General features: G+C 39.2%; 1 protein-coding gene across 2 annotated transcripts in view; it reads left to right on the plus strand.

Annotated features, from left to right (window-relative positions):
• Window positions 1-25,050, plus strand: part of LOC109030917 (platelet glycoprotein 4) — a 99,854-nt gene that overhangs the window by 62,702 nt on the left and 12,102 nt on the right. For both annotated transcript variants that reach the window (XM_019042143.2, XM_019042142.2), the window contains exons 3-5: window positions 22,055-22,319; window positions 23,222-23,363; window positions 24,289-24,504. In XM_019042143.2, the coding sequence (XP_018897688.2) occupies window positions 22,055-22,319; window positions 23,222-23,363; window positions 24,289-24,504 (623 nt within the window). The remainder of the gene's footprint in view (window positions 1-22,054; window positions 22,320-23,221; window positions 23,364-24,288; window positions 24,505-25,050) is intronic.

Raw genomic sequence — 25,050 nt, forward strand, 5'->3', positions numbered from 1 at the left:
TTGCTCTGAACTCTGAAGTCCTTGGCGAGATATTGACGTCTGTATTGGTGACGTCAACAGTGATTTGGGGAAAACTTTGCAACTGATGACGTCAAACAGTTTTTTTCATTAACTTAATGGTACATTTATGAAAGATTCCTGAATGTTTCATTGTGTCTAAATTTTTTTTTTTTTTTTTTTTTTTTTTTTTTCCCCGTTAAATTCACCGCAAGTAATAAATAATGTGATGTGCGTAATGCCATTAACCAGTAAATTAAACGAGTCCTGCTTATAGGCCGATCGAAGGAATAAACTTACTGCGAGACACGTTTTCTATGAAAAGAAATTGGACGTGTTTATGCTAAAATAAACTATAAGCAAGTGGAAAGATGGGGTGTGCTCGTGGTGAGCTGGATAAGAAACAATGTAAAAGTGGATATAGTTCCTTTTGAGAAAATGGAAAAGTGGGATTTGACATTAAATCAAAAGGAACTGAGCGCTAACCCGTGAGCCGTGGGCATGTAACAAGAGCCTTGTGGACAGGGCTCATGAGTTAAAGACCGCCCTCCCGATCCTTGTTGCCACTGACGTCACTGGCGCTTTAACATCCCCATTCATTCTTATGGCCCTCAACTAACGAGCACACCCCATCAGTCCACTTCCACACAGTTCCAATTAGCATAAATACGTCCAATCGTGCTTCAGCAACTTAGCAAAATAGATTATTGGTCGTTATACGTGTGTAACACAACATTTCTTGACAGATCCTGTTGGGGGATAAAATTCGGAAAACGACGTATCAGTCACACCGCAATCACACGCTGAATATGGGAGCTTAATGTGGCTTGAATGTGGAAGTCATCGGCCCGATGCCTGAATTTTGCGCGTGACGCGCAAAATTCAGCAACGATTCTCAGCAACCATCGGACCAATTTTGAATTTGTCTGAACTATTCGAGTAGATTTGATACACATCTGGATGAAAATAACTCGAATTTGCTAAATTTCAGCCGTTGGGCGATGACTGTTGACTTCCACATTCAGGTGCTAAATTCAGCGTCTGATTGCGGCATCAAGGAATGTTTGCAACAAAAGCCAATAAAAAACCCGGATTTTTATCGAACCTATGAGCGCGAAATTTGCAACTGCTTCAAAGATTTGCAACTTCTCTTCCGGTGGAACTAAATTTGACCAAAAGTTGCATATAATGAGAGCGAGGATAAGCGAGTGCAACTTTGGTGGGCAATTTCTCGATAAAAAAATCAACAGTCCGAAAAGAGGCGAGAAACTGGCCAGCCCTACAGACTGAAAGTCTCAGCAGCACTGCCATATCAGCTGGCTCCATTTGACTCAAACAGTTAGGAATCAACACTAAGTCGTTTTTCCGTATATTTTGAGTTGATTTTATCATAAGGAAAGGAGTTTTTTGAGGAACGATTATAAATACGAGTCTAACAAAACACGGCATGATAATCCGGTTTCCTCGCAAAAGAGCATTCTTTGAACAATGCAAAATCCCGAATGTAGTTCTTGCAGAAGACAGCAGCTTTGGCTGCAGCTCTCGCGTGTAGCAGACCCATTTTGCTTCCTGTAAATTGTGAGCCCGAATGAAGCGCCTGAAACCGGCTCGGAGAAGAGGTCTCGGTCTCGGATGGTCGTGGTCGGCGGAGTTGGAGCAGGTTGCGTTGAGAGGCCAGTGGCCAATGGGCGATGCGGTCACGCGGTCATCCGGAGTGGCGGCGGCGGCGGCGCGGTGCGGCGTGCCGAAGCTTCAAGTTTACGGCCTTGGGAGCCGGACGAGTGGACGGGACCGCTCCGAACTTTGATGTAATTCGCTCTCGGGAGGGAATTCAACTCGTCAATGTTGCCACTTCCACACTACACCTTCACGCTCCAAAAAGTCAACATCACCTAGAGTGCCTTTATAGGGAGAGTATGGACAACTCGATTTATGTAGCTCTTGGGGCCCGAAAGGGAGACAACGTGAAAAACGAAAATCACTAAAAAAGTGCCGCTGCTAACCTCTGCATTTAAAAGATTGATCAATAGGGCCGACAGCGCATTCTAAACAAGAGTTTTGAGGGGTCAAGACATTGAAACTGAGAAAATTAATGCGAAATCAAAGTTTTATACGTGCTTTAATAATTTTTAATCAGTGTAAATAGTTGAAATGAGAAAATTAGTACCTCTGGATAATTCGAGTTCATATAGGCTGGCTGCCCTTTTGGGCCCCAAGAGCCACATGACCAGATCAAATCTAACCTCCAAATTTTCGAGTTGTCCATACTCTCCCTATAAAGGTACTCTACTATCACCAAAATTTTCGGCAATAGAAACTACAGTATATCTATATGGATGAGGAGAGTAGCATACCTCATCTCCAGTGGAGCTTGCTTCTTGTGGCACTGGTCACTTCCTCCCGTGTTCTACACACAAGCCCGCCGAACAGTGGATCGAGTCAATAGGAGAGGTCGGACAAAATTTGGAAACTTTAAACGCTTTTAACTCTGTTTATAAAAAAACTTTGATGTTTTAAAAGAGGTTTTATTGGTTTCCTCGTGCGATTTTCTTCAAAAAACACCCCTTAAAATTTAAAATGTGACGAAAATAACATTAAAATTTGCAGTTTTAGTCAAAAATTTCTTGTCCGATCTCTCTAATGACTCGATCCACTATGCGTCTCTCCGTTTGCTTTTATTGTAAGTTTGTAAATACACTGCCGTGATAGCGCAGAGAGCAGTAAGTGCAAAAATGAAGATTTGAGAAAACAAGCTCGGAAAGCGTCTGACCGGAAAATTTTATTTGAAGAAGCCTCCGTTCTTTGTCAAATTGCCACCAATCATTCGAAAGACTCTTAGAAATCTTTTGGATGATTAATAATCGACCAATTTTATTTCAATTACATGAAAAGTAATGGTAGCTGATATTGCTTGGTTTTTTTCTGCTATACGTGGTCCGAATGATAATCATTTTTATTAAATCATTTTTTATATAATTTTTTTTTTCACCGAGGACAAACATGGAAGAATGTGGCTGTAGTTTCCCGCCTCACAATCAAGAATGTATCTGGTCAATAGCGATGCTGAACTTAGATACAACTATTCGTGTTCACCTGTTGTCTATATTGCATAACCAAAAACTGAAGGCGCTTTTTCTGTGCCACTTCCGCAGTGTAGATGCAGACCTCAGTACTGCCGCAATGACGAAGAGAGCAGTAAGTGTAAACATAAAGTTTTGAGACAACGGGTCTAGAAGCGTCTGACCGGAAAATTGTTGGAAGAAGCTTCCGTTCTTTGTCAAATTGCCACTAATCATCCAAAAGACTCTTAGAAATCGTTTTTAATGATTAAAAATCGACCGATTTTATTCAATAACATAAAAAGGGTTTTTTCATTTTCATGTTGGGTTTGTGCTAGGCAAGACAGCCTATCAAAGCCTCAACAGCCTCAAAGTTATGTATGAACGGAGTTGTAAGCTTTAAAAGTTTCCAAATTTTGTCCGACCTCTCTCATTGCCTCGTTTCACTTGGCGGCCTTTAAACAGTCTTGATTATCAACCGCGTAAGTGCAATTTGTCTTTTTTACACATTTACGATTAGAGTGAGCTGCGATACATTCCGCACATGTTTTTTACCGATTAAATTTTGGTACCATTGTTCTTGCTGAAATATTTTCTGATGTCATTCGAAAATCGACGATAAAAATAATTTTTCCTTGGCAATTTTAGTCACCCGGATTGGTGACCTCTAATATTCACCAAACAATGAAAATATTCATCAAACTTAACCCGCTAACGAAACTGAATTTTACGGAGCTTAACACAAGACTTGCCGGAAATTCAACATGAGGATAAAAAATGACAGTAACTTAAAAAGGCATGTGACAAAATGCTTATGGCGCTCATTAAACCATGAATAACTCTTCTGAGAGACACTGTCCACATGAGTTTCGGTGTGCTAATCTCTCAGTGCTTAGTGCCTTGATTGATCCACCTTGCAGGAAACGAAGAGGCATCGTCAAGTATGATGGGTATTTCAATGACGAGCAATTTCTCGCGGCAGAAGCTGGAGCGGTTAATCTGATCTCCTGATTTCACCTCGAGACGAAACAGAAGCTTCCAGTTATGGCTGATTGTCAATCAGCTTTCCAATGAACGTCGCTCTGTAAAATCTATATCACTTCTAGAAATCAATATCTTTGATGATTTTCTGTACCTTAGATACACCATCATTCTAACTGAGATACGTTTCATCCTTAATGGACCACTAGATAAGGTGCGAATTTCGTCATTTCCCTCACGATAAAAGTTAATTGCATTTCAACGTGACAATAACTATAAATTTATACATAAATTAGAATGAGTTCAATAAATTATCGGCATAGATTACTCGGCAGTGATTAAAGCAAATAAATAAATGATAGTGTATTCAAACTCACATTGTGGTCCTGCGATCTGCGACGTTCAATGAAAATTCGAGGAGACTTAAACGCAGAGTTAGAAATGTAGCAGCTATGTTTTCGCACACAAATTCGCTCCAAATTAAATCTTTTTTTTTTTTTTTTCATTTTTTCTCCGAAAGTCTCAAGGTATTATATCTCTCCATATACTCCTATATTTATTAGAATGAAATTGATTGAATAATCTGAAAAAAGTAAGTAATTCAAAGTGAAAACGTCGAACAGAAACCGGAGAGAAATATATTATTTAAGGCCGCCAAGTGGATCGAGGCAATGGAAGAGGTCGGACAAAATTTGGAAATTTTTAAAGCTTATAACTCCGTTCATACATAATTTTGAGGTTTTAAAAATGGTTTCATTGGTTTTCTCGTGAAATTTTCATCGAGAGTTACCCCTTAGAATTCAAAATTTGACAAATTAAACATCAAAATTTGCAGTTTTAGTCCAAAATTTCATGTCCGACTTCTCTGATTGACTCGATCTACTGTGGGCCGTTTAGAAAATACATAATGCTGTGGAGAGGGGGTCTGAACCTTTGCGTTACAAAGAAGAGGGTCCAGGGCCGCATGACATAACGTTTTACGCTATTTTATTAGTGTATTTTCCGAAGAAAATACACTATTTAATATTTTACCTCCCTGCCTTTTGGAATTTCCTTTTCACCTCACTACTCACTTTTTTTTCTTTAAATTTTATAGTCAATAAATGTTCTTATACTCACTTTGCCCTTAAAAGCTCCTCTTGTTTTTGTGTGAGTTTATTTTTTCTACCGAGGAAAAACGATTGTTAAGTAATAATTGAAGTAGCAGTGATTTCCCAACTTTTGAGAAAATCGGTCAAAGGGAGCGTTAAGTAAATCTTATGGTGGTATAAATCTGATTTCCGCATGCGCTACTAGGAGAGGTAAAAAAAAAAATTGATTTTTAGCGTTTTGTACTCGATGAACACGTGGAATACACGATATACACGTCGATATACACTGGAAAGAAAAACACGTTGGATCTAGAGTCCAGACTCTTAAAAACATCGACAAGAAAAAGCACTCTTGATTCAATCAGAATCTAGCTTAAATAAAAAACCAAGCCTCTTAATTTAAGCGGATTTCGTTCTGATTCAAGCAAAAATCCGATTGAATCAAGAGTATTTTTTCTTGTCAATGTTTTCAAGAGTCTGGACTCTACATCCAATGTTTTTTTTTCCCAGTGTAATCTCTGATTTACAATTGAGACAGCGGCCAAACGTGGGTTATTTTGATTAGAGATCGGTTATATCATTACTTCATGTGTTTTTTCCATCACTCATAAAACTTTACTTCGTTGCTGATTCCCGTAGATGATTTTTATCGCCTATGGAAAAATTGCCTCGATTCTGCGCACCAATCTGTGTTCCCTAATTTCCTTTTCGCAAACTGGTTCTGGAACCAGGAAAATCGGACCCGGATCGCGAACTGGTATAAACAACAGAAATCCAAAATCCGCACTGTTATTAGTCGGATTCTTTTCCTCTCGGAGATCGCTTCACGGTTGAGGTCAGATACCTTGAGATGCCGCCACGTTGCCACTGTGACGTCATTTTGGTGATTTTCACACACGGATCGAAATGCTTCCTCCGCGGTGAAAAACTGCATAGAATTGAAAGGTTTAAACTAAAATCAACCTAAATGCATATTACGTTGCCTAATATTCTATCAATTCCAGTTAGTTTTAACAGATAATTAAACCACTTAATGCCTTCGAACTTTCGGTGAATTTACCCTAGATTATAAAAATAATGCTAAAAACCTTGAAATTTAATCAACATTTTTTTTAAACTGTATCAGACGTCTAATTGTTACCAATGTTTGATTATTGATACAAACTTAGCAATACTGCAACACTGATTCCGGGTTAATCCGTTTTTTTTTGGAAGGCACCAGATTTGCAAGATCTTGTATCAATGTTCTAAGTAATTACTAAATTGAGTTTTGCGTGTGATTAGGGCCGAAATAATTGGACAGTACGTACACCACGACACGCAAGGTTTTCGGAAAGTTATTTATTCATATGCATTTAGGGATCAGCCCATAGTCAGAGAAACTAAATCCGACATGTTAAAGGCAACGGTATCTCAATTTTTTTTAAAACAAATTATTACAATGAATTATAAAGGCATGAATAAAATTATGAAAACATAACAGGAAGTTTTTTTTTTTTTTTTTAAAGAAGATACGCATCAACCGCAAATTCTGGTTGATTACCATCTGTTCGTTATAGTCCCATTTTTAAGTACGTATAATTTTATTTGTACTCGTATAGTGCGTTGTGATGCATTTTGGAAAAATTGTGATTTTGTTGTTTTTGTCATTTAAATTTAAGTTTCACTGAAAGTTCGCTGATGACGCTTGGCATATTTGCGATGTAGTAGAAAACTATCCAAAAAACACTGCGTGTCACAGTAAATGTGCACTGCCGTGCTAAGGAAAAACGCCGTATGACATTCGAGAGTTGCCAAATTTCCTCCGATAACATGTGTATTTTTGAGAAGTGATAAGAAAATAATCTCTTGAAATTTTGATAAAATCCAGGTCTGATTATGAAAAAAATTCTCTGAAAATGTTGAAGAAAAACATTCACAAATCTCCCTGGATATTCATATTTTATTGAAGGAAATTTGCCAAAATCTTAGGGCTCATACGGCATTCTCCCTTAGCAAGGCCGTGTACTACCCAGCTCCTCTTGGTTTATTGAAACTTTCTGATCTTTCCGACTGCCGAATATTTGAGAGACCGGTTTGGCGGCGTCGCTAAAAATTAAAAATTTAAAACCATCTCGGTCTTCAATATTGTGGTTTAGTCACGGCGAAAATATTTCGGTCGCGGCGTTCAAAAAGCTGAAATCCCCCGCCCATCGTCGGAATGAAACGAAGGAAAAAACACCCGCAGGTCTTGGATTTTACTCGACATCAAAAACAAATTGATCGAATTCATAATAGGTCGGGAAAATCTGTAAAATATGAGTTCGATTTTATTTGAGAGACAGGAGCTGAACTCTACAGGGTGATTCAGACTTACTCGAGCCGGAATATTAAAATGAAAGAATTCCAAAAGATGGCGTCACGCGGAGAATTTAGCAGTACGGTGCGCAGCGTTAGACTCTCCTGACTGATGATTGAAATTTATAGACAAAGCGACAGAAAAAGGATACAGATAGAAAATAAAGCGATTCTAGTGATGGAAGCTTGAGGTTGCATTAAGCAAAGGAGCTTAACTGATGGCAACCCCAGGGAAACCCTTTTCGGAGTGTCTACTAAAATTTCATTTTGGATTTTTCTGACATTTTCCTGATTCTTCCTCCTATTTGAAAAACAATTTCCTGATTTTATTATTAATAATAAAATTATATGTAATAATAAATTCACGGAATAAATTCACGCTTGTTTTATTTAAAAAATCAATAAATTAAACGAAATTAATCGAATTTTTGACATGTGTGCAAAAAACTCAGAATTTTCTTAACAATTAACGATTTTTCTGCTTCTCTCCTGATATTTCTGATGACACTGAATTTCCTTTTCCCGTTCTTTTGGTTTTTACTGATGATAGACACCCTGCTCTAGGTATAGTCCCCTGGTCTACAACAACCCATCGGCTCAACTTACATGATCACTCAGTTTTTCTTCCCTCTTAAATCAATTTAATAATTTCGCATTAGGTTAGGTTTGTCTTCGTATTCTTTGTCTATAGCTTTGTCTATCGAATTCAATAATCAGCTAGCTTTGATTAAAGTTTACGTCTTCCCGTCCCTCCCCTGTGCGTGATCCCTAGCAAAGATGCATTAGCCGGCTCCACACACGCGACAACGCCTCCAGCGGGCTGATTGTTGAAATTTATAGGCAAAGCTATAGAAAAAAAGGCAAAAGGGACATGGAGGAATCCTATCGGAGGAAGCGGATGGTTACAATGAACAAAAGCGGTAGGTAATAGACTAACTAACGTCAACCCACAAGAGACCCTGTAGATATAGTCCGTCATTTTCTGCTCTCTTAGTCTACAGGAACCAGCCGTTCCAACCAATAAGATCGCTCAATACTCCCTGTGTCTTCTATGTCTATCGCTTTGTCTATCAATTTCAACACTCAGCCCGCAGTAAGCTTCATATCAGCGACGCATTAACTGGACTGTATTTTGGATTTTGCATTTTTTAGGAACTACAATATCTGGCTCATTCGTAAAAACACTTAAATACACCGGGAAACTAGTAGCACACACGTTGTTTCTAAACCGAGCCAGGTATCGTATTTACAAATGGACTGCATTTTGCAATTTGGAGCTATAAATTCTGTCTCATCTAAAAAACACTTATGTGCGAAGGGAAACTGATGGCACACACGTTGTTTTAAACGGGGCTAGAATCTATAGTTCCAAATTGCAAAATGCAGTCCAAATTGCAAAATGTAGCCAATTGGACTGCATTTTGCAATTTGGAACTATAAATTCTAGACCGGTTTAAAAACAATGTATATGCCATTAGTTTCCCTATGCACATAAGTGTTTTTTTGATGAGCCAGAATTTATAGTTCCAAATTGCAAAATGCAGTCCAATTAGTCTGGCAACGCTCATTATGGAAGTGAGACGAGGCGGCGCGGCGCACACAGGACCCAGTCAGGATAAGTTGGAAAAAATCTGAAAACTTTGAAAGCTTATATTTCCAAAAACATGAAACTAAATAGTTCAAAAGTTGTTCTATTGGAGTTTTCGCGAAATTTCCTCTCCAAAACAGCCCTTGAAATCGAATTTGTAACGGAATAAGCATCAAAATTTGAGATTTTAGCCAAATAATTCATGCCCGACCTCTCGTATTAGCTCGTTTCACTGTGCGGCGCGGGCAGGCGTGAATCAAAGTTGATCACCTTAGATTCGACCACTCTCGACAAGCCGCCGCGACTGCCGCATGCCGGCATCCGTTTTCCGACACGGCGCCTAATTGACGGAAATAAAGCTCCGCTCTCATTGACCGAGCCCCCCCCCCCCCCCCCCCCCCCTAGCGTTCTCCCCGGTGTCGGAGAGTATGGATCGGATTAACATCCCCTTCCTGATCAATGGGCTCACCTTTAGCAGCACCGGGAAATCGTTCGGAACCCATGCGGGCTGATTATCGAAATTGATAGACAAAGCGATAGACAAAGCAGACAAAGGGGGAAATTAGGCGATCTCATACCGTCACACTGAAAAAAAACTCAGGCCGTGGGAGCCGAAATTACGGGCTATATAGACATACCGTCCGTTCCAGGCTCAAAGGCAAAAAATTCCGGCTGCTGGAGGCGTAGCTTCGATTATTGCTCCGGGTTCAGAGGCCGAAGCTACGGCTCCAGCGGCCGGAATTTCCGGCCTTTGAGCCCGGAAAGGACGGTATGTCTATATAGCCCGTAATAGCGGCTCCCACGGCCGGAGTTTTTTTTTCAGTCCAGAAATTTTGGAAAAATATTCTTTGCCGAAGTCTCGAAAACGCCCAAAAACCCCGAGTGATATCATTGCGGAGCGGAATCTATTCTACCGTGCTGAGGAAAAAGACCGTATGACCCTTAAGGTGCTGCCAAATTTCCTGTAACGAATCACGTATTTCCGAGATGATATGTAAATATTTCTCTTCCTATTTAAAAATAAAAATTTTCTGAGAGGAACTTTGGCAGCATTCGAATACTAACATATAGCGTTTTTCCTTAGCACGGGAGAGTTCTCCTTACGGAGTGATTTACATTATTACGGAGCGGAATTTACTCTTTTTGCGGGGTGCCATACACTTTTATGGTGCTAATTTCACTTTGCATTCATGTTTTTTGGGTTGTTTTGGGCGCTACGTGTATAAATATGGGATCTGGCACCTAAATTCACTCCTCCATTTTCAACAGTGTATTTGTTGAAAACGGTGGCTGTTAGAGAAAGGAAAACGATCGACTAACTACAGTGCCTCTTATGGGTTGGGATCAGGTAGTCTATTACTTACTTTCCTTGTCCTTCACAACTACCCTTCCACCGATAGGTTCTTTCCTTTTTCCTTTTCTCTACCGCTTTTTCTATTAATATCAATAATCAACCCGCAATCCATTTTCTCTAAACTCCTTGTATGGACTATACTGCTTATGCGGTGGTAGAGTGGATGAGTCACGAGTTCCTGTTGCCGTATCACACGTTTGTGTTGATTGTAACGCGGGATGCAACTATTCGTGCTTGGGGGATGTCTGTGTTGCATACGCAAACATATGAAGGGGCACTGGTTTTCTCTACGCACATACCAGCAGTTAACTTTGTTGTAGTAGTCTCCATGCAACTAAACGTGTTCGAGGGATGTCCGTTTGCTTATGCACAAACATGGAGGAGCACTGACCTTCATTACGATCACATCGAGACACGACGAAAAATGGATGGAGTTCAACAAAAAGGAACCAAGCCACATCAGCCAAATCTAACAGGAAAATTCAATGTTTTACAAGAGAACGTTCGTTCGGATTCCTTTTAAAATTTATTTAGAATATGCTTCGTATTCATTGAAATATGCGCAAAAATCCGCACAACCGTTTTTGGGAGAAAATTAAGTTGCCTAATTAAGTTCGGCAATAACTGATGTGGCTTGGTCCCTTTCTGCTTAACGCGATCCAAATGTAAATCATACTTTGATGCAGTGATACGAGTATGATACTTGACTTCAATAGGAATATCAAAATGTTGTGGAACCTTTTTCTTACCGATTTTTCAATTTTTAAAAAAATGTTTTTGGAAAAATCGGTAAGAGAGAGGTTTCATAACGTTTTGATAAATATGACCGACAAAGTTAATAAAAAAGGGATAAATATCAAAGGTAGCCGGTCAGGACAGCCCAGATCTACGCTACTGATATATTCACGACTTTTCGCCGAGGTAAATATTTCATGCTGGCAATATTCGGCAAAATTTAAGTATGCTCGTTCATCGTTTTCATAGCTCGGCAGATCAAGACCACGAAAACTTGTTTAGATATTTCTTCCTTCGATTTATTTTCGATGCTGAAAAATAAAAAAAAAAACCCCATCCTTAGCGACAATATTTAATCCCCGAACGAACAGCCTTCAACATAAAAATTCCAACGATGCTCCTGGTGGACCCCTCGATCTCCGAACTGAATACCATCGCTAGGGTTCATTCAGATCGTCTCGTTCGGTGCTGTTGAAATGACAACGATGATGATGGTGATGATGATGATGGTAATTCGACTCGATCGTGGAACGGATCAGCTTTCCTCGGTATCCGTGAGCCGTCCGGATTTTCTGCATGGCATTATGACTGCTTTGCCACGTAAAAACGCCCTATGAGCAGTCGAGTGTTGTAAAATTTCCTCAGAAAAGAATTATTTTTAAAGAAAGTTACAAATATTTTTACTTGACATTTTAAGACCCCTTTAAATCAAATTACGAACGAAAACCTTTGAAAAATCCAGTTCTGCCACAGAACTTAGAAGCTGAAGGTCCCTGACATTTCCCTGACACATTTTGATGTAAATTCCTTTGTAGTTCGAAACGTCAAACGTTTCTTAAAAAGCAAATCAAAGGTGACTCAAGGATTTTTCCCTGGCGTTTTCAGGTTTGCCCTGACTTTCTAAAGTTCTCTGACATTTTCTGCTTTTTCCACTATTCCCTGACTGTAGCAACCCTTAAAATTGGATAAGAAATATTCACACAAATTTATGAACTGTCAAAGGAAATTTGACAACGCCTGATGGCTCATACAGCGTTTTTCCTTAGCCCGGCAGATTACGGGAGGAGGATACGCAACATGGGGTCGAAAATGTCACGGCACTGATCTCTTTGTTCCTCTAATGTAAAGGTGTATGTCATTTTTCTCGTGAGCCCCGGTAAGTATGGACTTAAATGGACGACAGGGCTCGAAAGGAAATCAAGATACGTTCTTTCGCCAGAGGAGCGATGATTTGCGAACGGGGCGCCGCGCATTCGTGATGATGACCAGCGGCTCGACGGTAGGATCGATATCGCACAGTGGCGTGGCGTGAATTGCGATGTATCGATTGTTATGTCATTTAAACCTATGGTAAAGAATCGATTATTAAGGTGTTTGCTGCGAAAACCCAGTTTATCGATCCTTTTCCATAGGTTTAATTGGCATAACAATCGATATATCGCAAAGCACACCACGCCACTGATATAGAATTACCATGATCGATATAAAGCATTGATTAGATAGGGATTTATCGATCAGGATCATTTGATAAAGACTCGACAATCGACCCGTAGGTGACAAAGGACCTTATTAGGAGTAGTTCGCGAAAACGACAAGGTTGCTCTGCAAAACGGATAGGAACCTGTTATTCGAATATTCGTGTGCAAGGGGCTTAGTGTTTTGCATATGGGCATTTTTTTCGTCACGGTCATTACATGGTGACGCTTTAAAGTGTCGCAATGGGCTAATTATTACGTTTAAAACATTAAAAAAATCCTTATACCCTTGCAAAAAGGGATCTCCTCCTATCCTTCGAGGTTTCATCAAAAAAAAGTAAACCTTAGAACGAGCTATAAAATAGAGAGTCAAGAACGTAACGAAAATAGGATCTATATGTGGTGAGTCCGTAACAAGCTATTTTCCAGTATATCTCTTTCTAAGGGTTAATAATTCCCTAATGAAACATTACGGGACTCTTCTTTCAAGGGACCCCTAAGGGGACCCATAAGACCCTCTTTATGGGACCTAGTTCCCTAACTCTCTCCATGAAGACATTCTAACAAAAAAGCATGTCAAAAAGAGTTATTTTATGCCCTTCTTTTGGAAAACTTGGGGGGGGGGGGGCATGTGGCCTAAATAAAACCTTAGACTCAAAAAAATACTGCAGTGAAAGATTTAAATTAAGTTCAAAGCTTCTTTTGGCAAAAGAGCATTGCAAAGTTTACATTTTTTACTGTTGAAAAATATCAATATTTTGGAGTATCTTGGTTAAAATACTTTAATGAATCAGATAAGTCATTTTTTTTATTATGTCATTCGAAAGTAGTAAATGACCGAAGCTTACAGTTGTTTTCCTAATTTTTTTTGATGACTGCAAACGGGAGAAAAGTTTATTTGAAAGTGCCAAACGTCCTTCGCCCGGAAAACGACGAACTGTGTACCCAGCGTAGTGGAATAGGCCGACCTTAAACCAAAGTTCCAGCTGCTCTTTCCTCCGCGCGTAAGTACTTCGCGATCATAACTTCTCCGCAGACAGCGCAGTTGATATGCATGGGTGAATAAACTTTATCTCTCGATTAATAACGACGAGGCCGTCGAAAAAGAAAACAGACCCAGTTCGATAAGCAACGGTAGCGCCAGGTGGGAGTCAACAGGTCCCTCTCGGGAAAGCCAAGAGATAAAGGCAGATCGCCTCACTTATCAAAGGCAGAACCTCACTCTGCCGCGCTCAGTAAAAAACATCGTAAGAACACACGAATGTTGCCGAATTCTTCCGATAAAATGGATTGCATTTTGCAAAAAGGAACCACTAGCATTACAATGTTGCTAAGATTGTGCAACTTCTTTTGTCTTGGAGGAAAAACCCAATTATCCATTAATAGTTTCTATTTTACTCGCTAAAAACTGTAAATTTAAGACAAAAATTACCATCTAAATTTCATAGTTTTTCACGATATCCGCAATTTTATTGCAAAAGATGAAGTTGCACAATCTTAGCATCATTGCAATGCTAGTGGTTCCTTTTTGCAAAATGCAATCCAAATATTTATTTGTAAGGGACGTCATGCATAGTGAACAATGGAATCGTCACCTTCCGGCCGAAGTATCACAAACGCCATGCGACGTTTCTCAGTTTCCGCCGTCATTTCATTTTTATAGAGAAACTGCTGGTTGAATTTGTTTAAAAAGTTCACTGAATTTTATCGGCAGCCCATTGAAAATTTAGTGAAATTTTTTTAACAATTTCTCTGTAGAAAAAATAAAATGACGACGGAAATTTTTAAGCATCGCATGGCGCTTGTGATACTTAGGCTGAAAGGTGACGAAATGCTTGATAGAAGCTTAGACTGTTAAGAATGTGTTTGAAGATCCCTAGATGCTGGCTTGATGACCCTGCAACTTTTTTGGATTCCTAGGATTTAAAAACTGCGTGGGAAGTCAAACCAGCATTGAAAGATTGCCAGATACACTTTTAGCATTTTATTGGTTTTTGTATGAATATTTTTCTTGGCAATATTCAGGTACTTGAGACGAAGGGAAGTAATCATAGCCGTTCCTTAAACAGCTCTTTTCCTCAGGAAGCCCCATGTGGTCTACATTGTGATTAAGGCGGCTTTAAGGAGATCTTGAACATAGTATCATATATGTAAAAAGGATAGGAACTTTGTCGAGGTTTACAAAAATTGTTCTTTTTACTAATTTGTGAAAGATTTACTTACAACCCCCTTGATAAAAGTTTTAACCATTATGGATTACCTGACAAAAATGAGCTGTTAGAAAGACTATAAGTATAGAGCTGAAAGCAAAAAATTGAAAATTGGACCGCGTCAAGCAGAAAGGAATCAAGCAACATCAGCTATTGCTAAACTTAATTATGTAATTTCCTTTTTTAAATGAAAACGGTTGTGCAGATTTTTGTGCAAATTTCAGTGAGTTTTCTGCATAGCACGAAGGAAATTCCTCAAAATTTTCAATGAAATCCGCACAAACGTCCTCTAGTAAAAAATTAAATTTCCTCGTTAAATTTGGCAATATTTGATGTGGATTGTTTCCCTTCTCTTAAATGCGGTCCAAGTTCCCTAGACAATTTGTATAATAATGAAGGAAGTTTGGCAACAACCGAAGGCTCATATGGTGTTCTTATTTAGCACAGCGTATACTATTCTCGGAGTTTTGATACCTATTTTTGTGCCGATCGTTATATTACACTTGTAATTAGTTCGTACTCGGTGTTTTTATTTTATCGAGATGAACGGCCTTTGCAATCGCTTGAACTTAGCCCTCGCGGCTACTTCCGCGTTCGGATGAGAATTCCGAGACTCGCGTTTATATCACGCACGCCGGCCGATACAATTGGTTGTCGTCAGGCGGAATTTTCGCTGCGTTTTGCTGAAAAATCAGGCCAAATTAAAACATGCTAAGTTGACTGGCGTTTGCGGTTTTGCACTGGGAAAAAAATACATTGGATCTAGAGTCCAGACTCTTAAAAACATCAACAAGAAAAAAATACTCTTGATTTAATCGGATTTTTGCTTAAATCAAGAACCAAGCCTCTTAATTTGAGCGGATTTCCTTTTGATCTATGCAAAAATCTGATTGAATCAAGAGTATTTTTTCTTGTCAATGTTTTCAAGAGTCTGGACTCTAGATCTTATGTGTTTTTTTTTTTTTCCAGTGTGCACACCGATTGTGAAAGTATAACACAAAAACACGTACCTCGATTTGCGACGCTGGAGATTTATTCTATAACATTATATATTTCCTAAGAAAAATCCACTCATCAACTTCTATCAACGTTGCAATTTTTTTTTACCCGGAAAACGTTGGGAATTTCTATAAAAAAGTCCATCATTTTTTCTCTGAGAATATGCAAAAACCAGTGAGAGTTTGGACAAACTTTGCAGTCATATTTTCTAAGAAAAATCAAAGAGTACTATCCATCATTCCACGACAAGAGAATACGTAAGTTCATTCAAAGTTTCCTTTATCGAATCAATCAATTAATTATTAACAAGAAATTATGACTGCGACGTTTGTCTAAACATTCACTGAAATGGTGAATTTTTTTATTAGAAGCACCTAACAGTTTCCGAGTAAGAAAAATTGCCCGTGGAAATTTTGCAACCTTGATGAAGTTGATGAATGACAGTATGATGCAGTTGCATCATGATCTGGCAATTTCGTGTACCCTGAACATGACCGACTATAATATTAAATACCTCTCAGCTCTGATGTCAGTAACTTATTTTAAATTGTTTGTGCACTGAGGTCTCTTTTCCCGTGAACATTCACAATTATTCAAAACTATTGATTTTCCCCCAATGGAGTGACAACAATGTGCGATTTAAGTGCTCTGAAATCATGGATGAAAGGACCATACACTATTGCTAAATATGATTAGCTAAACTGTGGAAACACTTTGAGAGCGGCTAATCGAACTCTTCCGCTGAAAAAAGGGGAGTTAATTAAAAGTTAGCGGAGTTAATGCACCGGGCTATTAAATGTTCGTCGAACTGTCGGAAAATGGCAAACTCACTCGCCCGGTGAGAGAATCTGAAGAACGCCCAGCCAAATGCATACCCTTGCAGAGACTCTCAGATTCCAAAATTCTGCCGAAAACGCTTTGTTCATAATTGCGCAGCAATAATTGATTCGTAAAAAATAAACATGACGGATTGTAAAACTCAGACCTATAGCAATATTGCCTTTTTTACAGTTTTAAACTCTGGTCAACACTTAAAGCAATAAACCCTCCTTTAGAATTCATTCTGATTCGAGCCTTTTACAAATATGAAGATAATGTAGACCGCCATTTTTAAAGTAACCCTCAGCTTTGAGAATCAACATAATTTCCAAGTTTCAAATCGTTAAAAACTCCTAAGTAACATCTATTTCTCACATATGCACAAATTAAATATGCGTTTATTATAACATTGACCTGTTTCTCGTAATAGAGTTCATTAAATTCAGTCTAACAAGAGTAACCTCATCAGTCGTGGACTCTCCAATCTAACCCACACCGGATTGGCTGCGTAGAATTACAGCTGCATCAGGAAAACAAAACGCCCGGAAAAAGTGGAATAGGCAAAATGAGTGTCATGTGAATTCAGTTCTGATTATGGTGCCTTTCCTCGCGGATGGCTATATACGTATTATCGCCGAATTACAGGCCTGCGGGCTGATTATTGAAATTGATAGACAAAACAATAGACAAATGAGATCAAAAGAAAATGGAGGGATCCTATTGGTGCAAACGGGTGTTTGCAATGAACAAAGGAGGCAGGTAATGGACCTACTAACGGCAAGTCACGAGAGACCCTATAGTTAGTTCATATTTTTCCTTTGGTCTATAACAACCTCCTGTTTTAACCAATGGGATCGCTCCCTGCACCCGTTGTATTATTTGTCTATCAATTTCAATAATCAGCCCGCTAAACAGTTTGGCAAGGGCGCGAAATTGATTCTACGGGTCTTCTGTCGTATTCAACCGACTTTTTATGCCTCGGGAGAGATTTTTCCCCCTTTTTTCTTTCTGATCCAGCTCAGGGCGCAAGGAGTGGGAAATGTGGCCGGATGTTCCTCACCTACCTTTCAAGTTTGCCATATTATGTCGTTTAAATTCGTTATAGCTCTATCGAAAAATTTCCCTTCGAGGTTAATATTTTACCTTGCTACTATAGTCGAAAACTACTAATTGTAAATTTAACTATTGATTCAAAGCGTATTTCTGAGTTGGATGGAGTTTTGTCTTGATTTGGTGCTCTCCCCTACAGTGAAATAACTGATTTTTTAGTCTCGAAAAGTACCCTGCTCTTTCTTTGAAATCCAGTTCAGAGAGATAATGTTGATGATTTTTTCACCTAGTTATCCTCCTAAGAAATATTTATAGTTATTCCTTACCGAATTCAACGTTCTGATCGTTACTGAAATGAATGGTCTTGGTCATAAAAATTATGGTCAAATTTAGTATGCCCTCGGAAAAAAATATTTCATCAGGAACTTCCCGAAAGAAACGACAAAACAGTGAAATGAGACAAGCTTTTTTTTTTTTTTTTTTTTTTTTTTTTTTTTTTTTTTTTTTTTAAAAAAACAATAAATAAAAATAAAGAAATGAAACTCCGTTCATCCAATTTTTGTTTACAAATTCTCAAAATGAACCCTTTCGCCCATTTTTTCTGTTTGTTTTTTGGACATATATGTGTAGAGGATGTTTTTCATCAACATTTTGACCTCGAGTGCCTATACAGTAAGAGTACGGACATTTCAAAAATATTGAGCTCTTAGGGCCTACAAGGGCAGCTAACTTTCTACCACAAAAAAATGCCTTTGCCAATCTTTAGATTCCAAGATCAAACCGAGATAACCGAAAATTTTCATAAATGAGCATTTTCCGGCAAAAATGAGTAAATTTATGCAAAAGCTAAGTCAAATAGATGCTTAACAAACGGCGGGTCGTAAAAATTGTGTAAATAATCAATAAGATGATTAATTTATTTTTGAAGATGTCACTTGCAACGATTTTTAATCACGTCATTAAAAAATGTTAATTACGTAATTAAAAATCGTCTCAAGTGAGTTTTTTTTGTAAATTTCTGTAAATTGTTTCATTGGTTATTTCAACTTGAAAATATCTGTAATAATTTGTTATGATAAATCACTCTGGATAATAATTCGAATCTTAAAATTACCGACAGGCCTGTGCTCTCCCAATAAAGGTACCCTACTTCGACCAATCGTTTTCAAAAACTACGCTGCGGAAATTTCAAAAATACCGTCACACGTGGCAACGCAGCACGCAGGAGCGGGATGAAAGGCTTAATCCGCATATTTAGAGTAATTCCCCGATTGGAAGGAATCAAAGCGAACCCGAACCAATTTAATCCTCCCGATTAAATTATTTTTAATAATTATTTTTATCCCGAGTCCACGCTCCACTATCCGAGTCCGAGCCGGGAATCCGTCCCTTTCGGTTCCTCCCCGGAATCGACCGGATCTCACCTGGCCCCGAATCATCACCTATCGAAATTACCCCATTTGAAGCTATGCTAAAGAATCGATCATCAAGGTAAACCCTGATAATCGATCCTTTTCCGTAGCTTCAAATGACGGATGAATCGATACATCGTAAAGCGCGACCGACACGGATCTGAGTGCGGGGATAAAGCTCTGTCGTGGACATCCTCATACCGCGTCCCCATTAATCCCTTTCGGCGAGGTGCCTCCTAGCGCCCCCCTACGGCTCAAAGCTCCCCGTCCGCGAGGCGGATGGCGAAGTCATAACAAACTGTAGAAACGCGGGAAGGATGGAAGATTCGGTGGCCGAAGAGACAAATCGTCGGTCTCCTAATGTTTAGACGCATCGCTGTTTCAGAATGGAGATGTTGCATGTGTGAGGAATTTGCGATTTGCCTGTTGATTCTTATGTAAAAGTTTGCGAGAAACACGATAGTGCCACTGGTTTTCTCTGAAATCAACTCCCAAGCTCAAAAAAAGCTCTCAAGTTAAGACCAAAATGAAGGGGATATCCCACGCTATCCTGAGAGTCCACCTCTACATCAAAACAAACTTTCCATGCAAAGATAGGGAGCAAATACATTGACAGGGCTGCCACTTTCTTTGGGGACTCTAAAACTGAAAACACGGCATCACTGCTAATGCATTTGCTCCCTATCTTTGCATGGAGAGTTTGTTTCGATGTAGACGTTGACTCTCAGGATAGCGTGGGATATCCCTTCAATTTTGGCCTCAACCTGAGAGCTTTTTTTGAGCTTGGGAGCTAATTTCAGAGAAAACTAGTGGCACCATCGAGTTTTTTGCGAACTTTACATAAAAATCAATGGTCAAATTGCAAATTCCTCACACATGCGACATCTCCATTCCGGATGGAGGGACGTAACTAAGTTTCAAGGTTGCAAATTTTTCATTTCGGATTGTGTTTTTACTAGATGAGGGAGAATTTAAAGGTGACAGAAATTTGATGGATGTTATGTTTGATCGGAAGCTACAAACTGAGATGACCATGTGAATATTCTTGATTTCTTGATTATTCAACAATATAATTAAAAATATGTGACTAAATGACGTGGTCTACAAAAATATACTTACACCTTTTTCAATTAGAAAAATCGCCTAGGTAGAAAGGGCAAGTAAGTAGGGGTTGGTAGGAGACAGGGCCGGATTTACTTACTTGCCGCCCATGGGCCGCCTGTATTTTGCCGCCATCTTCTCATTCGTTTAGAAACATCAATAAAAACCATCAAGTGAACATGCCGGAGGAGGAGTGGTGTATCTACTCATGTTGGACACATTTTTTGCGAAAGCCCTGTCAACACTACTAGCAAAAGTTTACGGAACTTGGCGCGAAAATTAAGTAATTCCGTAAACCTATCTCTATGTGGACAAGGCCTTCCATTCATATGAAATGAACGAAAAAATTATGAAAGAGCAAACATAGATATGGTTTAATAATTTTAACTTCCACCGCCGCGCTGACCGCACTGTGTTTGGCGCAATGCGTGAAGTATTCCTACAGTCTTGTAGGCGCTATGCGTTTCACGATGACCGCTGCTGCACGCACTGTGTTTGACGCAATGCGTGAAGTATTCATGCAGTCTTGTAGGCGCTATGCGTTTCACGCCGCCCACTGCTGCCCGCAGCGACCGCACTGTCCTGGACGCAATGCGTGAAGTATTCATGAAGTCTTGTAGGCGCTATTATGTGTTACATGTGTACGCCGTACCGAGAGTTTCTCCTTTTCATCTCAAGTTTTCGTCATCATTGCTCTCTGCGCCGTGCCAAATTCCATGTTCGGTGTCTATCTTAGTCTCAACTCGACTGATTAAAAGGTGTTGTCTATTGTATCACCGAAAGACGACAGAATTAGAGATACGAGGTGTGGTCAAAAAGTTCCCGGACTGGTGCCGCCCTGGGCTAAAAAATGGTCCAAACGAGCTAAACTTAGGCTCGTTTGAAAGCAGTACTCTCACGAGTACACTCGCTTTTAGTTTTTGAAAAAATATCAATTGGTTTTTGCACAGTGTCAATTTTACGGAGACGTGTTTGCGTCGCATGGCGATTTTTTTAATTCAAAAAAATTTTTTTTGAAAAGGGCTGAAAAATGGTTCAAACGAGCTAAACTTAGGCTCGTTTGAAAGCTTATGCTCTCACAAGTACACTCCTTTTTAGTTTTTGAAAAAATATTTATTAGTTTTCGCAAAGCGTCAATTTTACGGAGACGTGTTGGCGCCGTGTGGCGATTTTGTCTGCGAACGAGAAATGACCAACATCCACTTCCAACTTTGAGGTGGCTGATAAGACAGGTGCATCCAGCAATCACGCTGATATGAGTCTATCCTACCTCTGGTGTACTTGCACAAGATAAACCACTATTGTTTACCTGAAATGTGTCACTTGGAAGTCTTGGAACGCATCAAGATGCAATTTTTCGAGTTCAGTTCGCAGACAAAATCGCCACACGGCGCCAACACGTCTCCGTAAAATTGACGCTTTGCGAAAACTAATAAATATTTTTTCAAAAACTAAAAAGGAGTGTACTCGTGAGATTATAAACTTTCAAACAAGCCTAAGTTAAGCTCGTTTGGACCATTTATCAGCCCAAGGCGGCACCAGTCCGGGAACTTTTTGACCACACCTCGTATACTCTCAGGAAATGAGAGATTTTGTAATCTTTTCCCGTTTGTAATTTTTTTTTCTGAATCCGATTTTTCTATATGCCTACATTTAAAAAAATTGCAAAATTTGCCGCGGCCCATGTGGCCACCCCTTTAATCCAGCCCTGGTAGGAGAGGGATGTCGCAATAAATCCAGGGGTCGACAATTCGAATTAACAAACTTTTGCTGTATATGGTGATAAATTCCTTGCTATTGATGCAACCAATCTTCTCATAAGAGTCTCTTTTTTGCGTGTTTGCAGATAAATGTGTGAAAATTACTGCTGGGACGGTGTTCACCCTGAGTCTGGCGCTATGCTGCGTGGTGTGGTTCACGAGTCTGTACTGGTATTTGATCCGACTCAGGGTCACGATTGACACGAGTAATCAGATGTACCCCAACTGGGTCGCCACCCCGCTCACCACCAAAAACTGCATCACCCTCTTCAACTACACAAACGTCCCTGAGTTCATGGCCAAACAACACCCGACGCTCAAAATCGAAAGGGTTGGACCCATCTGCTTCAGGTAAATTATCTGTCCATTGAGGTCTTTCGCTGGTTGTCATTTTTGTGTCAACACGAGGCGCAATATATTGCATCAATTTCTTCCATTTTTTCAGTTACTCGTCATTTTTTTTGAATTTTGACATCGCAATTCTGTTGTCAAAAGACTGAAGAGGAAAAAAGGATCGGACCATGACAAACAAGCAAGTTAACAAAAAATAAAATTAAAGAGCTTTTAACTTTCAAATAGAAAAACTCTGAAAATATTCAAGTTTAAAAACCTCCCAAGTAGCATTTTTCAACAAAAAAAATCGTGATTTCATCGTTTAATGCATCTGATGTCAAAGAACAGAGGACGATAATCTTTTTTCTATAATTTATTTTTTTAGCGGCAGTGTAGTTTTTTCAAAATTGAAAGTTGAAATGTTGGTGATGCGAGTTCTCTCACTCAACATTACTCATCTTTTTCAGGGAACTTAAAAAGGGGCCTACACGGAAAACAGCTGAGCGCTTCTCTGCCTAACTAAGGAAAAACGCCGTATGGACATCCGAGAGTTGCCAAATTTCCTTCAATAAAATGTTCATTTTTGAGAAAAGTTATGAATATTTTTCCGTGAAATTTTCGAGAACTGTAGGTAGAATTGCGAGCAAAGTTTTCTGAAAAAATGGAAGAAAAATATTTAAAAATGTTTCCGAAAATTCATGATTTATCAAAGGAAATTTTGGAACGCCTAAAGGTTCATACGGCGTTCCTCCCTGGCACGGCAGTTCTCTACTACGAACGTAATAGAGCTTTCTCGCTTGTTTTTCATCTGCGTTCATCTAACTTGAATGTATCGATTGTCTTCTCTCTAAGTTTCTACATTAGATATTCTCTCTGCGACGAAAATATTAAACAAAGAATTTTGAATGTCATTTCAATAGGGAGCAGCCGTTGAAAGAGAACATTGTGTTTAAAAGTGGTGGCCTGGTAGACTATGATGACTCCAGGACGCTGAAACTGTGGCCGGAGGAGACGAAAGTTAACTTGAGTGATACCGTCACTATGCCCAACGTCGCTTTCCTGGTGAGCTTCAATTTAATTTTAATTTAATGATATTTAATTTAATTCAATTTCAGGCAAACCCGCACACGAACTTTGTCAAAATTCCAAAAGGGGACAAACACTTGCGTGCACGTCAAGATCTTAAAATCGGACGCGTTTCGTCCGTCCTGCACGAATGAAACGCGTCCGATTTTAAAGAATTTGACGTGCACTTGAGTATTTTTAACTTTTCCAAATTTTATATTTATATTATAATTTTAATTATATTATCCCTTTGTGTTCAGATAGTCCAATGGTAGTAACAGAAATTTTAAAACTCTTCAAGAAATTAAATTTAAAAATTTAAAATTGCCTAGTCCCCGACGTAAATAGCCTAGATGCTGATCGTTGTTAACTAAAACTAACTAACTAACTAATTTTATATAATTCTATGCTTTTTCGATTAGATATAAGTTAGCTCAAAATGAATACGATTAAATTTAAGTTACTTCAAATAAAATACGATTAAAATTAATTCAATCAAATCGAGTTTAATTTATAAAAAATATTATTATCTGGGTACCTTGTCGCAGACCGTATTATTGAATAATTTTTAGTTTGCGGGAGTCGGAAAGATTTCTAATACACTGAGAGTGTTCCAGGGTTGGCGGAAAACAATGTGCAGCTCTATTCTTTGATTACAACTATGACTCTTCTAAAGTGTCCATTTTTTCAAAAACCCCTCCTCTCAGACCCAAAAATTCCCCCCAAAATACCCCAAATTCCCCCAAAAATTCCCCCAAAATTTCTGAAAAACCACGTACCTCATCTCAAATCCTGCCTAAAATTCGTCGTTTCCCATACAAAAGAACGTAACTCCATTCCAAGGTTCCAAAATTGACCTGTTTCATTTCATGTCATTTTCGTGACAAGAGGAATTGATCGATCGTATTGGTTTTGTTGACAGTCGACGATCACCCTGAGCACGGACTTCATGCCGACTTTCCAGAATTTGTTGCTCTCGTTCATCCCGAAGAACAGCTCAAACCTGACTCCGTTCCTGACGATGAACATCAGCGACTACGTCATGGGTTGGGACGACGACATACATAACGCCGTCACCACCGCTGCGGCCCCGCTTGGAATCACGCTGCCCTTCAACCAATCAGGAGTCGTCCCCTGGGTAGGTTATTTATTTCATGAGTTGTGAAAAAGTCAGGCAACATGTGTCTTAGTGTGCAGGTTGCAGGCCTTCAAAATTGCAAGGTACTTTTGGAACTTACAAAAATCAATATTAAGGTGATTCGATGGAGGCCATTTTTCGTGTCAAAGCGACGTGCGATATACCGCACACATTAGCTCCATAATTTCAGCTACTTGTCATTTGCTTCAAATTTTGAGATCGCAGTTCCACAAACACATGACTCGATTTTTCGGTCATTTCTCCTGACAGACGAGAATATTATTCAAAATGATGATTGAGTCTTATAAAGCATCTTATCCTTGCTGTCTCTAAGAATTATTTCCCCTCTACCCTCAAAGATGAGGAATGTAGAGAGTTTTTTCCTTCTCCTGAAAAATCGCGTATTCCGAGTTATGTGATTGCCGACTTACGCCGTCGATATACAGAGCCTTAGCTCTCGATTCAAGCAAAAATCCGATTGAATCAAGAGTATTTTTCTTGTTGAATTTTTTTTTCAGAGTCTGGACTTTAGATCCAAGAGACCGT

This window comes from Bemisia tabaci, chromosome 10 (assembly GCF_918797505.1).
Source record: "Bemisia tabaci chromosome 10, PGI_BMITA_v3".
Lineage (NCBI taxonomy): Eukaryota > Metazoa > Arthropoda > Insecta > Hemiptera > Aleyrodidae > Bemisia > Bemisia tabaci.